General features: G+C 45.3%; 2 protein-coding genes across 2 annotated transcripts in view; one reads left to right on the top strand and one right to left on the bottom strand.

The window, feature by feature from the left end:
• The first annotated feature begins 3,839 nt into the window (after window positions 1–3,839).
• Window positions 3,840–13,330, top strand: etfdh (electron transfer flavoprotein dehydrogenase). Its single transcript, XM_004086471.5, has 13 exons — window positions 3,840–4,173; window positions 4,651–4,809; window positions 7,146–7,375; window positions 7,626–7,707; window positions 7,940–8,058; window positions 9,248–9,325; window positions 9,610–9,756; window positions 9,886–10,026; window positions 10,233–10,376; window positions 11,008–11,176; window positions 11,567–11,749; window positions 11,895–12,116; window positions 12,927–13,330. Exons 1-13 carry the CDS (start codon window positions 4,143–4,145, stop codon window positions 13,088–13,090), a joined length of 1,869 nt encoding a protein of 622 aa, XP_004086519.1. The 5' UTR covers window positions 3,840–4,142; the 3' UTR covers window positions 13,091–13,330.
• Window position 13,331: 1 nt separating this feature from the next.
• The window catches only part of ppid (peptidylprolyl isomerase D), a 28,982-nt gene continuing 24,785 nt past the window's right edge, over window positions 13,332–17,528 (bottom strand). Inside the window, exons 5-10 of the mRNA XM_004086470.5 lie at window positions 17,085–17,207; window positions 16,530–16,636; window positions 14,958–15,096; window positions 14,643–14,729; window positions 14,496–14,538; window positions 13,332–13,673 (exon numbers count right to left, since the gene is read on the bottom strand). Coding sequence (XP_004086518.1) covers window positions 13,585–13,673; window positions 14,496–14,538; window positions 14,643–14,729; window positions 14,958–15,096; window positions 16,530–16,636; window positions 17,085–17,207 — 588 coding nt within the window. The 3' untranslated portion in view covers window positions 13,332–13,584. The remainder of the gene's footprint in view (window positions 13,674–14,495; window positions 14,539–14,642; window positions 14,730–14,957; window positions 15,097–16,529; window positions 16,637–17,084; window positions 17,208–17,528) is intronic.

The following is a 17,528-nucleotide window of genomic DNA, read 5'->3' as shown; positions in this document are numbered from 1 at the left end:
ATCGTTGTTAAACTAGACTATGACTAATCCAATTTAAAGTTATGTTGCTAATTTTTCACAAAACGTTACTTTCTTTGCAATTGTTTGTTATGAAAACAGTTTACTTTTTTGTTGTCATTCATGTATCCCCCTTATTTCTGTGCAGGGTCAGGGGGATGCTGGAGCTTACCCAGTTACTGGGGGAAAAGGGGCCCACCAAGAAACACAAAGGACAGTGCAGATTTTAAGCAACACATGTGATTTTTGTAAAAACAGGTCAAAATTTGTCAGTTCTTTTGGTTCTTTGTATGGAAAGATTGACAGAGAAATATCACAGAAAATATTCCAGCGTTAGGAATTCATTCTAATGATACTTTAAATCCCTGGAAGCACACTGAGATTCCACTTCTAGATTTTGCTTTTCACTTTAACCTGTGAATGTCTTGCTTCTTTTTTTAATCTTTACTCTTCTATCATGACTCTATCATGATTCTATCAAATCCTACAGTTTACTGCGGATATCGAGTGAATCAGATTTCTCAGGTTCCCCAGGGATTCTTTACAGTGACAGTACCAGATTTTATCAAGCTCGTGAGTCATTATTTTAGCAGTAGCTTGGTCACCACATACTGTAGATCTTACATTTAGCTTGTGGTAAACTTTCAGGATGAAATCTACCAAATCCTTTGATAAAAAAAATTTCTCCAATCATCATTGCAAACATGCAAAACTGGACCAAAAATTAGACTTTACAGACGTTATTTGTGACAGAGGTTTATTAAATTGTAAATGTTTGTTGCACAAAACAAAAGTATTTTGCTTAATGATGCATCGAACTGTGCCTGGCTCATCAATCTACACTCACTGGCAACTTCACCATGTACACGTGGCAAACTGCTCATTAACACAAAATTCTAATCAGCCAATCACATGGCAGAGACTTAATGCATTTAGGCATGCAGAGAGAGTCAACAAGATCTGAAGTGGCTTTGAACGTGGCATGGATGTTGGTGACACATGGGCTGGTGTGAGTATTTCAGAAACTGCTGATCTACTGGGATTTTCACCCACAGCCATCTATAGGGTGTTCAGAGAATGTTCCAAAACAAGAGAAAATATGCAGTGAGCAGCAGTTCAGTGGACAGAAATGTCTGGTTGATGCCAGAGGTCAGAGGAGACTGACCAGACTGGTTCTAGCCGATAGAAAGAAAACAAGAACTCAAAGAACCACTGGTTCCGATCGAGGTCTGCAGAAGAGCATCTCTGAACGCACAACACGTCCACAGCCTACCTGAGTATTGTGGCTGACCATGTCCATCCCTTTCTGACTACAGTGTTCCATCTTCTGATGGCTACTTCCGGCAGGATAAGGCGTCATGTCATAAAGCTGGAATCATCTCAGACTGATTTCTTCAACATGACAATGAGTTCACTGGACTCCAAATGGTCTCCACAGTCACCAGATCTAAACCCAATAGACAACCTTTGGGATGTGGTGGAACGGGAGATTGACATAATGGATGTGCAGCCGATAAATCTGCAGGAACTGTGGGATGCTGTCATGTCAATATGGAACAAACTATCTGAAGAATGTTTCCTCTTTGAATCTATGCCACCAAGGATTAAGGCAGTTCTGAAGGCAAAAGGGGTCCAGCAAAGGTGTGCCACTAAAGTGGCCGGTGAGAGTATATTTATATACAGTAGCTTACAAATATGTCTACCTTTATTAATGCCCAAAAAGCTTTTCAGCCACAGCCCCAGTCACACACACACCCACACACTGATTGCAGCCGAGCAAGGGACTAACCAGACCATCAAGAGCCACATGGGCTTCAGTGTCGTGCCCAAGGAGATTTGTAGAAGAAGCAAGATGGGAACCAAACATACAACCTTACACTCTGAGATTGACTGCTCTGGAAACAGCTGCCAAATATAATACAACATGATTAAAAAAGGTAGAATTTGGCTAATTTTTCATCTCTCTTCCCTTGGCTTTGATGTTTAAAAAAACATTACAGTAAACAAACACAATTAAAAGCAACAGATGCAAAAAGTAGCTAAAGTCTAATGGTTCATATAATGAAATATAAACTGAAATCATCAGAGGTTTAGTGTTGATGAGCCATTGTTTTAAGTGTTTATTGAAAGTTTCAGAGGTTGGTAACTGTCTGTGTGCTCTGACGTTCTGTTCTGTGGATCCTCACAGACCTGGCTGACTGACTGAAAGTGTTCTCATGCAGAAGGATACCACTTTCCCCTAACAGAGTGGTCCCTAACCTTTTTAACACAACGGACCGGTATGACGTCACATACAGTTTTCACGGACCGGTATTTCAAATGTAGGCTGATGAGTAATGTAGCAACACTACAACGAAGGGGGAACAGAGATGTGACAAAACAAACTCTGAGCTTTTATTTTGACACGCATGACATTGTACATCGCACAGGTCTGATCATCCTCTCCCCTTCACACACTCATGGTGCAAAAAAGAAGTGCTGTCTATCATATGTAGCTTCTTTTTTTTCCTGGAAGTCGAAGGCTCCTTGTTACGACCCCTAGTAGTTGTCTGCTTGTCTTGTGTGTGCGTGTGTGTATGCATATGTGTTCTCAGCTCCTGTAGAAGTCCAGCTCCTGCACAGCTGCTGACTCCGCCCCTCTGCAGAGCTGATTGAGGCTGCTACCTATCGCCTGGCTTGGAGGGAAGCTTAAAAGCTCCGAGGATCCTCTGCTCCAGTGGCGGCTGCATTCCTGAGTGGGAATTTGTTCTTCAGCCTGCCCCTGCTGTCTGCCTGGCCTTATCTTGAGAAAGCTTCTGGTTTCCCCCTTAGCTTTGATTCTGGTTTTGTCCTTTTGTTACATTTACTCTTGTGGTCTTTTGTTTGCATTTTGAGTAATTTGGTGCCTTGCTTTAAAGCCTGAGAATTTAAGTTATCCCATTATTTATTGCACCTTTGGTGTGGAGTTGATAATTTCTCTTTTAGTCCCCTATGAGTGTTATTTGTCACTGAATAAACGGCTGTGTGGCCAACTTTAACCCCGCCCGGTTATCATAATTTTCTATGTTACATATTTCTCCCTCCTCTCTGAAGAGGGACGTAACATAAGTGGGGGCTCGTCCGGGATTATTTAAATTTAAGGGGTTCAAGTGTCAGCTGTCACCAGCTTTTACCTTTGTTTGTGTGACACCTGCAGCGTTGTTGTGCTGACGTGTCCTTTCCTCCTGTTTGTGTGCCAACGCCTGTGTTTGAAAAGGGGAAAACCATGGCATCCGGCTTTAGTTTGGATAATTGTTTTTTGAGCTTTTGTATTTTTTGAAGCTGAAATTAAGTTTAAGTATTGCTGCAGTTCCAGTTTGAACACAAAGAAATCAGGTTTTTTATTGGAAAATTTGCTTTTGTGAATATGAAATTTAGCCATAAATAACAACATATTTATACAAAAGAAAGCATCACGGTCTTTGACATCAAAGCTATGAAAACCAAATAGTACGTTTTTATAGTAAAGTTATATATCAGCAAAAATAGAGTCTGTGATAAATTTATGAATGTTTTTCCAAAATTTGTATGTGAATTCACAAGACCAGAAGAAATGAGAGCAGGTTTCAGGTTGTTTCTGGCAGAAAGTACAGTTAGTGTTTATGTCAGCCTTAAATTTATTTAAATAATGCTTTGCTGGATAAGATCTGTGTAGGAGTTTAAAAAAGATTTCTTTGACTTTATTTGTTAAGAAGTATTTTTGTGGTAAAGACCAGACTTTTTTCCATTCAGTGTTCGAAGTGAAATTAGCCCAATAAAAATTAGCTGATGGAAGAGAAACTAAATGATCTTGGAACAAAGCTCTGATTTTTGGTTCAACTGTTTAGCGGAAGTGAAACAGAAACTACCCAGAGGGGATTTGAGCACATGAGGAGGATGAAGAGTCAGAGGATGGGCGCTGTAGAAACCCTTGAATTACATGCAGGTCCGGGCGGAGTGACGTATACAGACGTGCACATGCGCAGTCAGGACCCGGAAGTAGTGTCATTGTTATGAGAGCGACTTTTCATGGCTCTGCCGCTCTCCTGTTAACGGGCGCTTACCTAACCTAAACGACGCCAGAAAAGTGAGGCAGAAACAGAAGTTGAGTTGAGTTGAACGAGCAGCTGCTGGCTGTGCTCTGCAGAATGCTGCCTGCTAGCAGATACTCTAGTAAAGGTAAGTCCGCTAACGTCTGCTTAGCTGGCTAGAACTTAGCAAACACTCTAGAGAACGTTTTCTTCATCATTTTGTCGGAGCTTTGCATGTTTTTGTTGTCTTACGGTGTGTCTTTGTTTGTGGTGTGTGTGTTGTTGTTTTGAACAACAAACTTTAACTCCAACTGTCTCCAGCTGAGCTAGCTAATGCAAATAAGTAGGTGAAAGTTCAGCCAGTGTTTGTCACTTTCAGCATGATCGTCGTTCTGGTTTGAAATCCAGTGACGTTTTATTTTAATCTTTAGTGACTTTTGTTTGTTTCATATATGTTAGCTAAGCTGTTGAATCACCTGACAATGTCATAACTATGAACTGAACTCCGCAGTATGAAAAAAGTGACGTCACGTCTTTGAGCTCATGTGTCAGACAGAAGCAGCTGTAGGTGGTCTGAGTCACGTGACAGCCCTGGTCCTGACCTGCACTTCCTCCCTCTCTGCAGCCCACAGGTGCATCAGGGCTCTGACCGCAGTACAGGCGGAGCGCGGCGCCCCTCAGCTCTACACCGCAGTAACCAGGAGGACGTGCTCCTCAGTGACCGCCCCGCGCATCACCACACACTACACCATCCACCCCCGAGACAAAGACCCCAGATGGGAGGGTAAGAACTTCCTCTGGATCTGTTCTGAATGCCTCCTGCTTCTGCGCGGCCAGGACTCAATGACAAAGCTTTCCACCTTCATTTCACCTAAAGACTTTAGCGGCCCAAAGTTTGGACACACTGTTGGGGCGACAGTGGCTCAGGTGGTTGAGCAGGTCGTCCAATGATCGAAGGGTTGGCGGTTCGATCCCCGCTCCCACCAGCCAAAAATGTCGTTGTGTCCTTGGGCAAGACACTTCACCCTCCTTGCCTCCAGTGTGGCTCCACTGGTGTGTGAATGTGCATGAATGGTCCCGGTGATGGTCAGAGGGGCCGTAGGCGCGAACTGGCAGCCACGCCTCTGTCAGTCTGCCCCAGTGCAGCTGTGGCTACAACCATAGCTTACCATCACCAAGTATGAATGAGGAGTGAATGAATAATGGACACAATGTTATGAGTTGAAAAGCTCAGATAAATCCAATCCATTATTATTATTATTACTGTTGGTTCATTTAAATGCACACGGAACCTGAAATGTTCATTTTTGATATGGTCTTAAAATCTATCGGTATTTTTGTGGAGGTGTCTCCTTTATGTTTATCACTCTGCTGTTCTCAGTGGTTTATTGTCCAGAAAGAGAAACATTTGTGGGACCACAAAATGCAGCTCAACTTCCTGAAGGGAGTGAAATCTGACCATCTGCTGCTTCCAACACATGGTGCCAGCATGTACACAAATAAGATATACATTTAAAGTTTGCTCTTTCTAACACAAGATTCCTAAAAATGCACCTGAAGACGAACTCACAAAGTCTGCAGGAACCGATGATGAAGAGCGGTGACTCCCCAAGACTTCTGCAGACTAATCCACCTGCAGAACCAAATCAATCAGAACTTTCTGGAGTGAGGAGCTTTTGTTCAGGAGCTGCTTGGGGGGAGTTCAATCACTTGAAAGCGGGAGTTAAACACCTGCCGCTACACCACAGCAGCTCAGTTTGTTTACAGGGATGCCAGCTGCAAATTCAACAAATCTTAGTTATTACCAATTAGGGATTTGGTTAATAACAGACCATTAGGCTAACATTAGATTGAAAGATCATTTTTACCAAAACAGAAAAAGCTTCTTTTTTTTTACTTGTCCTGTTCCGCAGCTGAGCAAGCAGATCAGAGCTGAAGGGCTCTTGTGTTTGACAGATGTTACTGTTACAATAGGGATTTATACAGTGTATAGTTGTATAAACCCCTAAAGGCTAAGCTTTATTTATGATAATTATATTTAAAAAAGCATATTTTTATAATCCCCAAATGTCCCTGTTTGTCATTAAGAAGCACGTTTGTAAAAAAAATCTGAAACTTTGGGTTTGTTTTTGAGCCTTTTTATTGGCGCACTCATGACAGGACTCTGAAGGTGTTGTGGTGGTGAGACGAGGTTTTCTGGAGCAACTGCAGGAGGACCAATGCCTTCATCGAGATCCGTCTTTGATTGTTTCCATTGTTCAGCTGTGACCGGTGCATGTCTGGTGGAATAGGATCTTTCCTGGTGAATGCACAGAATATTTAAAATGTCTTCATTCAGTCAAAGCTGTAGTTTGTATTTGATGGTCTCAGCCTCAGAGGTTTTTCTAAAGAGATTTCACATCTTAGTGAGAATCAGCATTAAGATGCTAAATGTTTTGGATGCATGTGTATACATGCATAAACAGACAAAGGGTGAAAATAGAAAAGAAAGTTACTGAATGCTGTGCTCTGTGAGGCAGTGGGACGTTCCTGCTGCTCTCTTATTTATGTTAGATCGTAGTTCCAGTGTTTGAGCGTTTCTCCAGTGATTGTGTGTTATTGAATTACATTTAAATGAATTCCACAGCTGCCTTCAGAATGACTCTAAGAACCTCAGACCTCACTTCAACATCCAGCACTCTGACTAAGAACAAAGCCTTAAAAAACAACAGTTACCATGATCCTCCTAGAGACACGCCGGCACACACAGCGGCTAATCCAGTTTCACTAATGACCCCATTAGAAGCAAAACACAACTATGACAGTGGCCTCCCCCACAGCAGTCTGTCAGGATGATCAGCTTCACTTATGTTCTGTTTCTAATCAGCTTGTTCAACTTTGAGATGGGCCAAGATGAAATTCTGACTATTATTTGTAATAAGTAACAGATTAGAAGTTCTTCTCCAGATTAGGGCGACGCGTGTTTTTGTTTTACTGGGAATTGTGTTGTGATGATGAAGATGCAGCAGTTTTCGTCTGATGATCTGTGATGGATGTTCTTCTGGCTTTGCAGTTGTTGGGCTGAAGGTCCAGCTTTGGTTGCTCCCTGAGTGCTTCTCTCCTGTGGGGTGTGTGGTGTAGGGGTGGAGATGGAGAGGTTTGCAGACGAGGCCGACGTGGTGATTGTGGGTGGGGGGCCTGCGGGTCTCTCAGCAGCCATTCGTCTGAAGCAGCTGGCCAACGAGCACCAGAAGGAGCTGCGGGTGTGCCTTGTGGAAAAGGCGCCTCAGATGGGAGCCCACACCCTGTCTGGAGCCTGTTTGGAGCCCTCCGCCCTCACCGAGCTCTTTCCTGACTGGAAGGAACGAGGGGTCAGCATCTGCAGATGTTCACGCACCTCATTGTTCACACCTGCAAAATGTTTGGCTTTTGGAAACAGAACACTGTTCTGTCTTATTTATGATCACACTAATACTACATACATATTGCACACTATTGTGTTTCAGATTTGATTCATTTATAGATGCAAATCAGCTTTTGCATATATGCTTGCTCATTAGTTTGATTGATCTAAATAGGAAGTTGATTGCTAAACATATTTTGTTTTGGCGTCTCCCTCAGGCTCCTCTGAACACGCCGGTCACTGAAGATGTCTTCAACATTTTCACAAAGAATCACAGGATCCCCGTCCCCATCCTTCCAGGTCACTGTCTTCTACTTCATTCACACATCAGACTGACAGACAGTCTGCACACCTCACTCCTGTTTCCAGGACTCATTCCACATTTACAGCATTAGTGTGCGCTGTCCATCATTTGGGAGGCAACACTCACTTAGGGGGACTTTTTAGCATGAAGGCAAATCTATGAATGAAGAAACAATCTAAAACTCTCACAATACTGAGCTTTTCTGTGCTGGTTGCTTCATGGCTGCAGGCCTCCCCATGCAGAACCACGGTAACTACCTGGTGAGGCTGGGAAACTTTGTGCGCTGGCTGGGGGAGCAGGCCGAGGAGCTGGGGGTGGAGCTTTACCCTGGTTATGCTGCTGCAGAGGTGAGATGTGTGTCTTCACGGGGGCCCCTGTCCCACCCATTGATGAATACTGTTAATGAACTTGAAGGAGCTGCATTTCCAGCAGAAAATACAGGGTTGAATGCTGAATTGCTGAACGAAAACAAAACTTAAAGGGTAATAATTGGAAAACGGCACAATAACAAAAAAGATGTTTTTGTGAAAAATGCCAGAGTAGGTATGGAACCAGTGAGCTTCAACACAGAGGATTCCCATTTATTTCAATGGAGGCAAAAATCCTGGAATATCTTGACAAGTTCAAGGATTTGAAGGAGCAAAAGTCTGGAAAAAGCTGAAAGAGCTGAACATTTAAATAGCTGAATGGATGAAATAGCTGAATGATTGTAGGAGTTGAGCGGCAAAATGGCTGAAGATACAATAATAAAGAAAGAGAAACAGGAAAACAACAGGTTGAATACTTTATAGTATAGAATACTTTATAGTATTCAACTAAATAGTAAGATGGAAGAAGTTAGAATCACAGCAAAAGTCTGAGAATAAAGATGTTGTGTGTTTCTTCTCTTCCTTGACATTCCTGGAACACAGAAAAAATATACTGTGCCTTCCTCCAAACAACAGATGGTGAAGAAGAGACCTTTACTCATGGCGAGAACGTCTCAATCTGTTTAACCAGTAAACCATGAAAGAACAAGCGGTCCTGATTGGCTTGAATAATCCTTGATTCATCCCATTAGGGGAAAGTCTGTGCCATCAGAAGAGCAAAGATCAGTTTATGAATGTTTTCTTATGAAATCATATCCTGGTAAGCTTTGTCATATTAAACTAATTTGCTACAAAGTGTGAATTTTGGCTTTTTTTTTGTTATTCAGGACTGTGAAAATGATTGTATTGATTTGATAACTACTGATAATCCACTAAAGGTATCAGATTAAGCAAATCCTGCTGGTTTGGTCCGTTTTTCAGCTTCCTGATTCTCTTTCATTTCTGATTCTACTGACCCGTTTATCAGCTGTCTTACCGGCAGATTGACAGGTGTGCCGACCGATTCTAGAAACAATGACGTTTTTCATAATCAAACACTTTTTTAGAGTACATTTTAAATGTTTCATGGAGTCATAATGAATTAGACATATCCATATTTGTCCTTCAGCAAGTGTCGGTCTCTCCGGCCTCACCTTCAGCTGCTGAAGCTGTTCTCGTCTTCACTTAGGTCTTGTTCCATGAAGATGGGAGTGTGAAGGGAGTCGCTACCAACGATGTCGGCATCGCCAAGGACGGCTCCCCGAAGGTAACAAAAATCTAAAGGGTTAGATTTCTAAAAGCTGCTGAAGCTCAAAGGCATTGGTTCAGGCTCTGCAGCTGCTCTTCTTCAGAAAACTGTATGTTTAGTTTGGAGTGCTACAGAAAAATCAGGATTTGTGTAGTCCCATGCTAACAACAGCTTGACTGAACCCACAGTGGTTGTGTTGCTGTAGATGTGGACGCGCTCACACAGGTTCCTTCAGTTTAGCCTTTGCTCGTCTCACCTGCTTCTGCTTGATTGCGTTTCCTCATCATGTTTCTGACTTTCAGGATGTTTTTGAGAGAGGGATGGAGCTCCACGCTAAAGTCACCTTGTTTGGAGAGGGCTGCCACGGCCATTTGGCAAAGCAGCTTTACAAGCAGTTCAACCTGCGGAAAAACTGTGAGCCTCAAACGTACGCCATCGGCCTGAAGGAGGTAAAGTTCTGCAGGCATCAGGTTTCCCAGATGAAATCATGTCTTTGTGCTTTTGTGATTAGTGAAAGTGATGAAGAGTTACACTACGATCACGGAGAGAAACTGCTGTGTTTTCCTTCTCTTTTGAAGTTGTGGATGATTGATGAGAAGAAGTGGAAGCCAGGCAGGACAGAGCACTCTGTGGGCTGGCCTCTGGACAGACACACGTATGGGGGGTCCTTCCTCTACCACCTGAATGAAGGAGAGCCTCTGGTGGCTCTGGGCTTTGTGGTGAGCAGCTCTGCATGCATGTGAGCTCAGTGACGCATGACGTCACTTTCTGTTCTGTTGAAGGAAGATCTTTTTCAGTCCAACGTCACTTCATTCAGAGAAAAGACCGATTCCTTTTTTAAGAAGTGAAGTGGGGGCTTCAGTGAACAGTTTTTTTTGTGGGACAGCTTACCAGAGATGTTCTCTTCATTGTCTTCCCTCCCCAGGTGGGTTTAGACTACACCAACCCTTACCTGAGCCCTTTCAGGGAATTCCAGCGCTGGAAACACCACCCGTTTGTAGCTGCGACGCTGGAGGGGGGGCAAAGGATCGCTTACGGCGCCCGAGCCCTGAACGAGGGCGGCTTTCAGGTGTGCCTCTTCATCATTAGCTGACTGATGGGGGGGTGTGTGGGGGGGCAAGTGTGATGAAAGGTTTTTGTTAGTGTAGCTTTGGTTAAACCAAATGTGGTCTGTTGTCTTTTGACTCCTTATAAAAAAACTACTTTTTTTTTTAAAGTCAGCCTTTGTCAGAAGCACGTCAGTTTTTCTGCTGTAGCTGCACGGATCGACTGTGCACGGATCCACCTGTGCACGGATTCACCTGTGCATGGATACGACTGTGCACGGATACGACTGTGAACGGATCCACCTGTGCACGGATCCGACTGTGAACGGATCCGACTGTGCCTGTCTACTGGTCACCTGTCTGTCTCTGCACTCAGTTGTTTTGAATCATTCTCTGGACTGATTTAATAAAAGCTTCAGTCATGTTTCTCTCTGTTTTTCAGAACTAAACGTTTTTTATTTAGATTATTCATTGGTTCTATTGAACTCTTGCTTTTGCTTTTACATGAATAGTATTTGCTGCAGCAGTTTGGAATTAATCCCAGATCTCTTTATTCTGGATTTGGTTTGATGAAACTCGGCTGTCATGGTCTTCAAGCTGAGGACATTTGTGTAGAAGTGCAGGAGAAGTGACCTGGTTCCTCTTCCTCTGCAGTCCATCCCAAAACTGACCTTCCCTGGAGGGCTGCTGATTGGCTGCAGCCCCGGTTTCATGAACGTCCCCAAGATCAAAGGCACCCACACGGCCATGAAGAGCGGCATCCTGGCTGCAGAGGCCATTTTCCCCAAAGTCACGGCAGAGGAGGCGGATTCAGAGATGGCAGGTACGCAGTGACACTCACCTGAGGCTGCAGCACCTGTGTTATAGCCTCAGGTGACAGGATTGAGGAGGTGACTGAAAGTCCTCACTGATGCACCTTTGTCCTTTAGTTTGACGTCTACTGTTTCTTCAGGATGCTCCTACATGTCACACTGTGATACACTGACCTCCTCCCACCTGCCAACCAGAAACACACCTGAAAATGCACAAATTGGAGCTCTGATAAATTCAAAACCCCAAATTTAAAAATAAGACTGCACCCCTACCCCCACCCCTCATCCTCATGGATACCAAAGACTGAAGAACGCTCACAGACTGACTCACTGCTCCGTCTTTGCAGTGCTGCTTCTGTTTTTGGGGATGGATCTTCACTCGTCTGTCCTTTCTCCCTCAGGGCTGCATGTTCCCGAGTATGCAGAGAGCTTGAAGAGCTCCTGGGTGTGGAAGGAGCTGCACTCGGTGAGGAACATCCGACCGTCCTTCCACAACCCCCTGGGCCTGTATGGGGGCATGATCTACACCGGGATCTTCTACTGGATCCTCAGAGGGAAAGAGCCATGGACGCTGAAGCACAGAGGTGAGCTCTGCTCACGGGGAGCTGCTGAACAATCCTTTGACCTGTGAAGGCTCAGGCTTCAGGTTTATTAGGAATCGGCTCTTCTCTCTGAGTTCCTGCACTAGAGAACAGCCTTTCATAACCAGCTGTGTCTGATCTGTGGCAGGCTTGGACGCTCACCAGCTCAAACCGGCTAAAGAATGTACACCCATCGAGTATCCCAAGCCAGACGGCAAGATAAGCTTTGATCTGCTCTCCTCCGTGGCCCTGAGTGGAACCAATCATGAAGGGGACCAGCCCCCACACCTGACCTTAAAGGACGACAGCGTCCCCGTGGCCAGGAACCTGGCGGTTTACGACGGGCCTGAGCAGCGCTTCTGCCCTGCAGGTAACGCCCGGCTTCTTCACAGCAGAGAGGAGCAGCGCTCCTGCTGAAGCTAGCACACGGTGGTAACCTGAACCACACGAGTCCTCCTCCTCCTCAGCCTGGAGGACTGGGGGTCTGTCTGTGATGAAACGAGAACGTCACACCTGACTGCAGAACAGTCCGTCTGCGACACGTCCACTGTAAATGAGACATGGTCGTCCAGTGTTCTTCTGGGCCGTGGTCAGACATCTGCACGGAGGATTGGAATCTGAGCCTCGCAGCAGCATCGCCGTTAAAATGAGCTCCTTTGGTGGACAAGTGTTGTTACCATTAGTCCCAGGTTTCCACTAAAACTGGAAGAATTCAGCCTTTGGAAATATTGAGATGAAGATTCAGCTCAGATTTGATTTATGATTTTCCACTTCACACTTTTATTAAAAGGTCTCTCAGAACAAGACTATTCATTCAACCTGAGGTGATGATTAAGTTTGCTTCAGAGGGCATTTATCACACTTCCACATCTGTGAAAGAATCTGGACTTTTACAGAGATGCGTCCATGAGACAAAGGTTTAGGGGACACATCAGCCAGAAAGCATCTGCTGTGATTCTTAGGGCTTCACATCAGTCACATGTGCACTCATGGACCAATCAGTTTGCATCAATCCCTCGTCATCAGTGTCTTATTGTGGCCTAAAACACTCAACACATCCCACAATAATCGTCATCAGACGTCTGTTCCATTCAGTCACACATTTTCCTCTGCTAGTTTAACGTCAGACGAATGATGCGATAAGATGACAGCTCATCGTTCTGTTCTCACCTTCCTCCAGGTGTGTATGAGTACGTTCCCGTGGAAACGGGGGACGGCATGCGGTTGCAGATCAACGCTCAGAACTGTGTCCACTGTAAGACCTGCGACATCAAGGATCCCAGCCAAAACATCAACTGGGTGGTACCTGAAGGGGGCGGGGGTCCGGCCTACAACGGAATGTGAGCGGCTCGGGGTTCTGGCGCCTGTTTTACGGTTCAGATTGAGCATCCGTGTGGGTGTATGTGCCTGACTGTGGAGAACAGAACTGTTTTATAATGTAACAGAACGAGCTGTTTTTTAGAGAAAACCCGGAAACACTTCTCTTCTGAAATAGAAAAAGCTGTAAAATAAATGGTTAAGCATCAAATGTTGAGTTTAATTTAAACATGACAGTATGGAATAAACAGAAATGACAGAAAAGCACTTGATGTTTCTTTTGGTTTATTGACCTCAGTGAGACGCATAAATAAAACATGAACTTTCCTAAACATCAAACTCCAGAAACAGGCCAGTGTTGAGCATCAGACAAACCCAAACGTGTTCCAGTTGCATGCAGCCGGGTCTCAGCACAGCGCCGCCGTGCACAGGTGCGTCCCCAGGTGATCCCGGCTCGCGCTCGTGGGACTCCAGCGGCCGAGTTCAGAGAAGCTGCAGGGTTTGAGCCCCGACCCCGAGATTCACGCAAACATTTTGGCGTAGATTTTCTTCTCCCTCTCCTTCTCCTCCTGGATCTTCAGGTGGACTTTCTTCATCTCGTTGGTGATGGCTGTCAACAGAAGCACGTTTTATCACAAACAAATGCTGTTTTCTGCCCGTGACTCTGTGCTGGAGTCCCCGTTTGCCCTCCTGCTCTATTTTTCTGCACGCTGACTTTGGTTCAAGGAAAACAGACGGCGTCAGCGGGAAGCGTGCTGATAGCTCTTATCTCCAGCCTGCAGCTAATAAAACAGCTTAAAATATCCGGAAGAGAAAAGCGTCTGGACTCAAAGGGAGCTGGGCTGCAGTCAGCACAGCAACTCTGACAAAACCAGGAAGCTGGTCACTGCACCCCCCCACACGTCATGAAACAGCTGCTTCAGAGCCGACCGCCTCCACCACAACTTCAATGAACAGCAACCGACATTCATTCGTCTCCTGGACCGTTTGTTCCCTTTCAGGGTCACTGGGAGGAGCCTATCCCGGCCACTCGTGGGTGAAGGCAGTGGACACCCTGGACAGGTCGCCAGTCTGTCGCAGGGTCACAATCACACACCCATATACACACCTAAGGACAATTTAGAGTAACCAGCAGGTTTCTGGACGGTGGGAGGAAGCCGGATTCCCCAGAGAAAACCCACGCATGCACGGGGAGAACACGCAAACTCCACACAGAACGGTTGGTGTTCTGGTCCCCCAGGGGCCTTGAACCAGGGGCCTTCTTACTGTGAGCCCAGAGCGCTAACCACTGCACCACTGTGCAGTCCAGGATGTTACATAGACATGTTTATCCTCAGTTGAATAATACTGCACATGACAAACCATGACATCTGTCCATCCCACCAATCAGACAGCAGCCAGCATTCTTCCTCTTGTCTTTCTAATTCCTCACCTTTGTCTTCGGGAGCGACTTCCTGAGCTTTCTTCAGATCCGCCTGTCAGGTGAGAATCAGGAAATCTGCTGTTATTAGATCTTAGTGTGAACCAGCTCCCGCTCAGCTGCTGAATGTCTGATCAGTGGCTGCTTCGATGAGGTTACCATGGCTTTGCCGTTCTCCTTCAACCCCTGCCAGGCCTGGGCCCGCCGGAAGAGAGCCTTGGGGTTGGACTGGTTCAGCTCCAGAGCCTGGAACCAAGATCACACGTCATCCTTCTGAGCTGCTTACATAAACATGGAACATTTCATGAAGGCGCCTGTGGATGCTGATACGGTCAGCTCTCGCCCCCCAGCTGTTGGAATGTTTTACCGTCAGAACTAGTTAGCTTGAATTTTGCATTTTCTCGACTTCTATCTTAACAGATGAATGTTGGAAACTACAGCAGGAAGAAGCAGAAGAGCCATGTGCTCGGTCACCTCATTGCAGCTGTCCACAGCTTCCTGCCACAGCTGCATCTTCAGTTTACAAGCAGCCGTATTCAGGTGGCAGCTGAGCATCGTGGCTTCCAGCTTCTGGCTCTCCTTGTCCAGGTGATCTCCTCCCACCTCCAGGTACCTGAGGAGGTGAGTGAAACCTTTGTTAGAGCTTCAACCTGGAAATGGGAGAAGAACAATGCAAAGGAAGCCCCAATAGCAGGTTATCAACAGGATGAATACACGACAGGCAGCTCAGGATGTCTGATCACCATGTGATGTCATCAAAAAGTACAGCAGAATGAGAAGGAATTTGAATATTGTGATGTGAAGATTTAATAAGATGAGATCGATCAAAGTTTACTCATTCCACAAGAGGAAATGTGTTAAACTGTAAGCAGAGGCGAAAAAACTCAGAGAAGGAAACAAATGCTAGAAGTCAAGTGTCAACAGAACTTTACAGAACCGTCAGAACCCAAGACTTCACTCACAGAGCAGGCGTAATGCTACGTCCTAATTGAGCAATGTAAAAAAAGAAATCAGCTGAACAAGCTAGCATAACTGAGCATGAAGGTTTGATCCCAAATGAGGCAAACAGAGTGGGAGTGCCAAAAATAAGCGTATTGAAGAACAGTGGGGCCCAGAACCTGCACTGTGTCCTGAGCCTGATTCAGCTGTCTATACTGTGGGAGGGGCTGAGTCACTGAGTCCATGCAACATGTGGGACGTTTTTTTTGAGTGTTTTTTTGAAAATGCTTGGGAAAATTTGTGTCAATGATGAAGCTGGTCAGAAAGACAGAAAGACAAAAGCCTTGCTCAACGGCCTGTTGGCAGTGTCCATGCTGAGACGGGGAAGAAATGGGTTTACATCCAAAATCGGGTTACATCAAATATGTTTATCCAAGATTTATCAAACACTTGGATCCTTTTGGACCCTTGAGATCAAACCCCCAAAAAGGTTCAGTGACTCCCTGAAACGAGGAGAAGACATCCAGGACACAGAGGTGAGGGTTTGTTTTCAACAAACACAAAGTGACGTGTGGGTGGCTCTTTCCCTGCTTTGTCTCAGCTTTGAAAAAACACATAGATACATCTATTGAGAAGTAAAGCAGCTCAACTCTTTCCAGCAGTGTAGCTCACAGACAAGTTTCTAACATGGGCATCATGCCTTAAACCTGCACGGCACTACAGAACATTCTGATCACTGGGTGGGACTGAAACCTGCATCCACATCACACACAAAGGCAGGGGTGAACACCGTTCTTTACATCTAGTTGACCAAGAACAGGGTGCAGGCGATAGCGTCCAGCCGGCCGTCCACTCGATGCTTAACTGCTGCGTGGCTCTTCAAGCTGATTTTGGACTCAGCGTTTGAAAGTCGTTTCATTTTAGGCAGATTATCACTCATTTCACGGCTGCCTTGAAAGTGTGCATCTGAAATGCCCACCTGTAAGTCAGCGTGACTGTCTGAAAGTCAACCACACACACACACACACACACACACACACACACACACACACACACACCCACACACACACACACACACACACACACACAGACTTCAGTGTGCTTTACCTAAGGGCTTTACTATATTTGTTGACTGCAGCTTTCCAGTCCTGGTTCTTAAAAAGGCTGTTTCCAATATTCTTCACGTCTTCAGCAACTGACAGAACTTTGTCAACCTGAAAGGAGAAGAAGATTAAACAACAGTGGAGGGGCTTAAATCGGCTTTTTCATTTTCAAAATATACATGATTCAATCTGTTTATTTCTACAGCTTCAGGCAATATTGTTCTTTCTTAGGGGGACAAAGTTAGAAAAACAAAAATCATTACAACCCTGAAAGTCTACTGGACAGGACGGTGGAAAAACAAGACAGAAACTCCAATAACATCAAAGCAAATATTCAGCAAACCTGCCATTGAATTGATTTAAATGCACTCGCAGCATCAAACACAGAAAATGTAATCCAAAACACACCAAAGTCTCTTCTTATCTGCCCTGCTGCCTGATTGTGCAGTCAGTGACAAACATTTCCAGAAGTGGCGTGCTGGTCCTCTCAGCGCCGTCTGATCCCATCTGCCAGACGGAAGCAGAGTCCTTGAAGATCAAAGCCCGCTGTGACACTCACGTCTTTAAAGTCCACGTCCGAGTCCTCGGGGAAGTCTGGGTGGGCGTCTCCCGTGCCGTCGCCCGCTGGGGCGCCCCAGCTGTCGCCGTCCTTGTGCTCCCCACAGTCAGCGATGACACAAGGCTGCACAGACAGAAACCTGGATTCAGACATTCCTGTGGGAGTCCAGGCAGGGACAGTCATCGGAATGTGGCGTTCAGGAACAGCGTCAGTATGGAGGAAGGGTGGGAGCTGATTGTCAGAAATGCCAACAGTTGCTTTTTTTGTTACTGTTAAAAAAAAAGTAGTAGCTTTCTGAGAAACCAGAAAAAAACAACTGGACCTTCCAAGACAGAATCTCACCAAAGAATAAAGACGAGACAGGAAGCAGGGAAGTACATAGTTCCACTTCCACGCAGAGGAACACAACAGCTTTGTGCTCTTCATCAGCTGAATTTCTCATCA

Source organism: Oryzias latipes, chromosome 10 (genome assembly GCF_053564925.1).
Source record: "Oryzias latipes strain Hd-rR chromosome 10, Olatipes_Hd-rR_3.1".
NCBI lineage: Eukaryota > Metazoa > Chordata > Actinopteri > Beloniformes > Adrianichthyidae > Oryzias > Oryzias latipes.
The sequence above is the reverse complement of the archived record's forward strand: the minus strand, read 5'-3'. Positions and strand labels throughout refer to the sequence as shown.

Coding starts and splice junctions, on each gene's coding strand:
- etfdh (XM_004086471.5), top strand. CDS start 4,143: ATGCTGCCTGCTAGCAGATACTCTAGTAAAG. Junction 7,708..7,939: donor CCCCGTCCCCATCCTTCCAG/GTCACTGTCTTC, acceptor TCATGGCTGCAG/GCCTCCCCATGCAGAACCAC. Junction 10,377..11,007: donor TGAACGAGGGCGGCTTTCAG/GTGTGCCTCTTC, acceptor CTTCCTCTGCAG/TCCATCCCAAAACTGACCTT.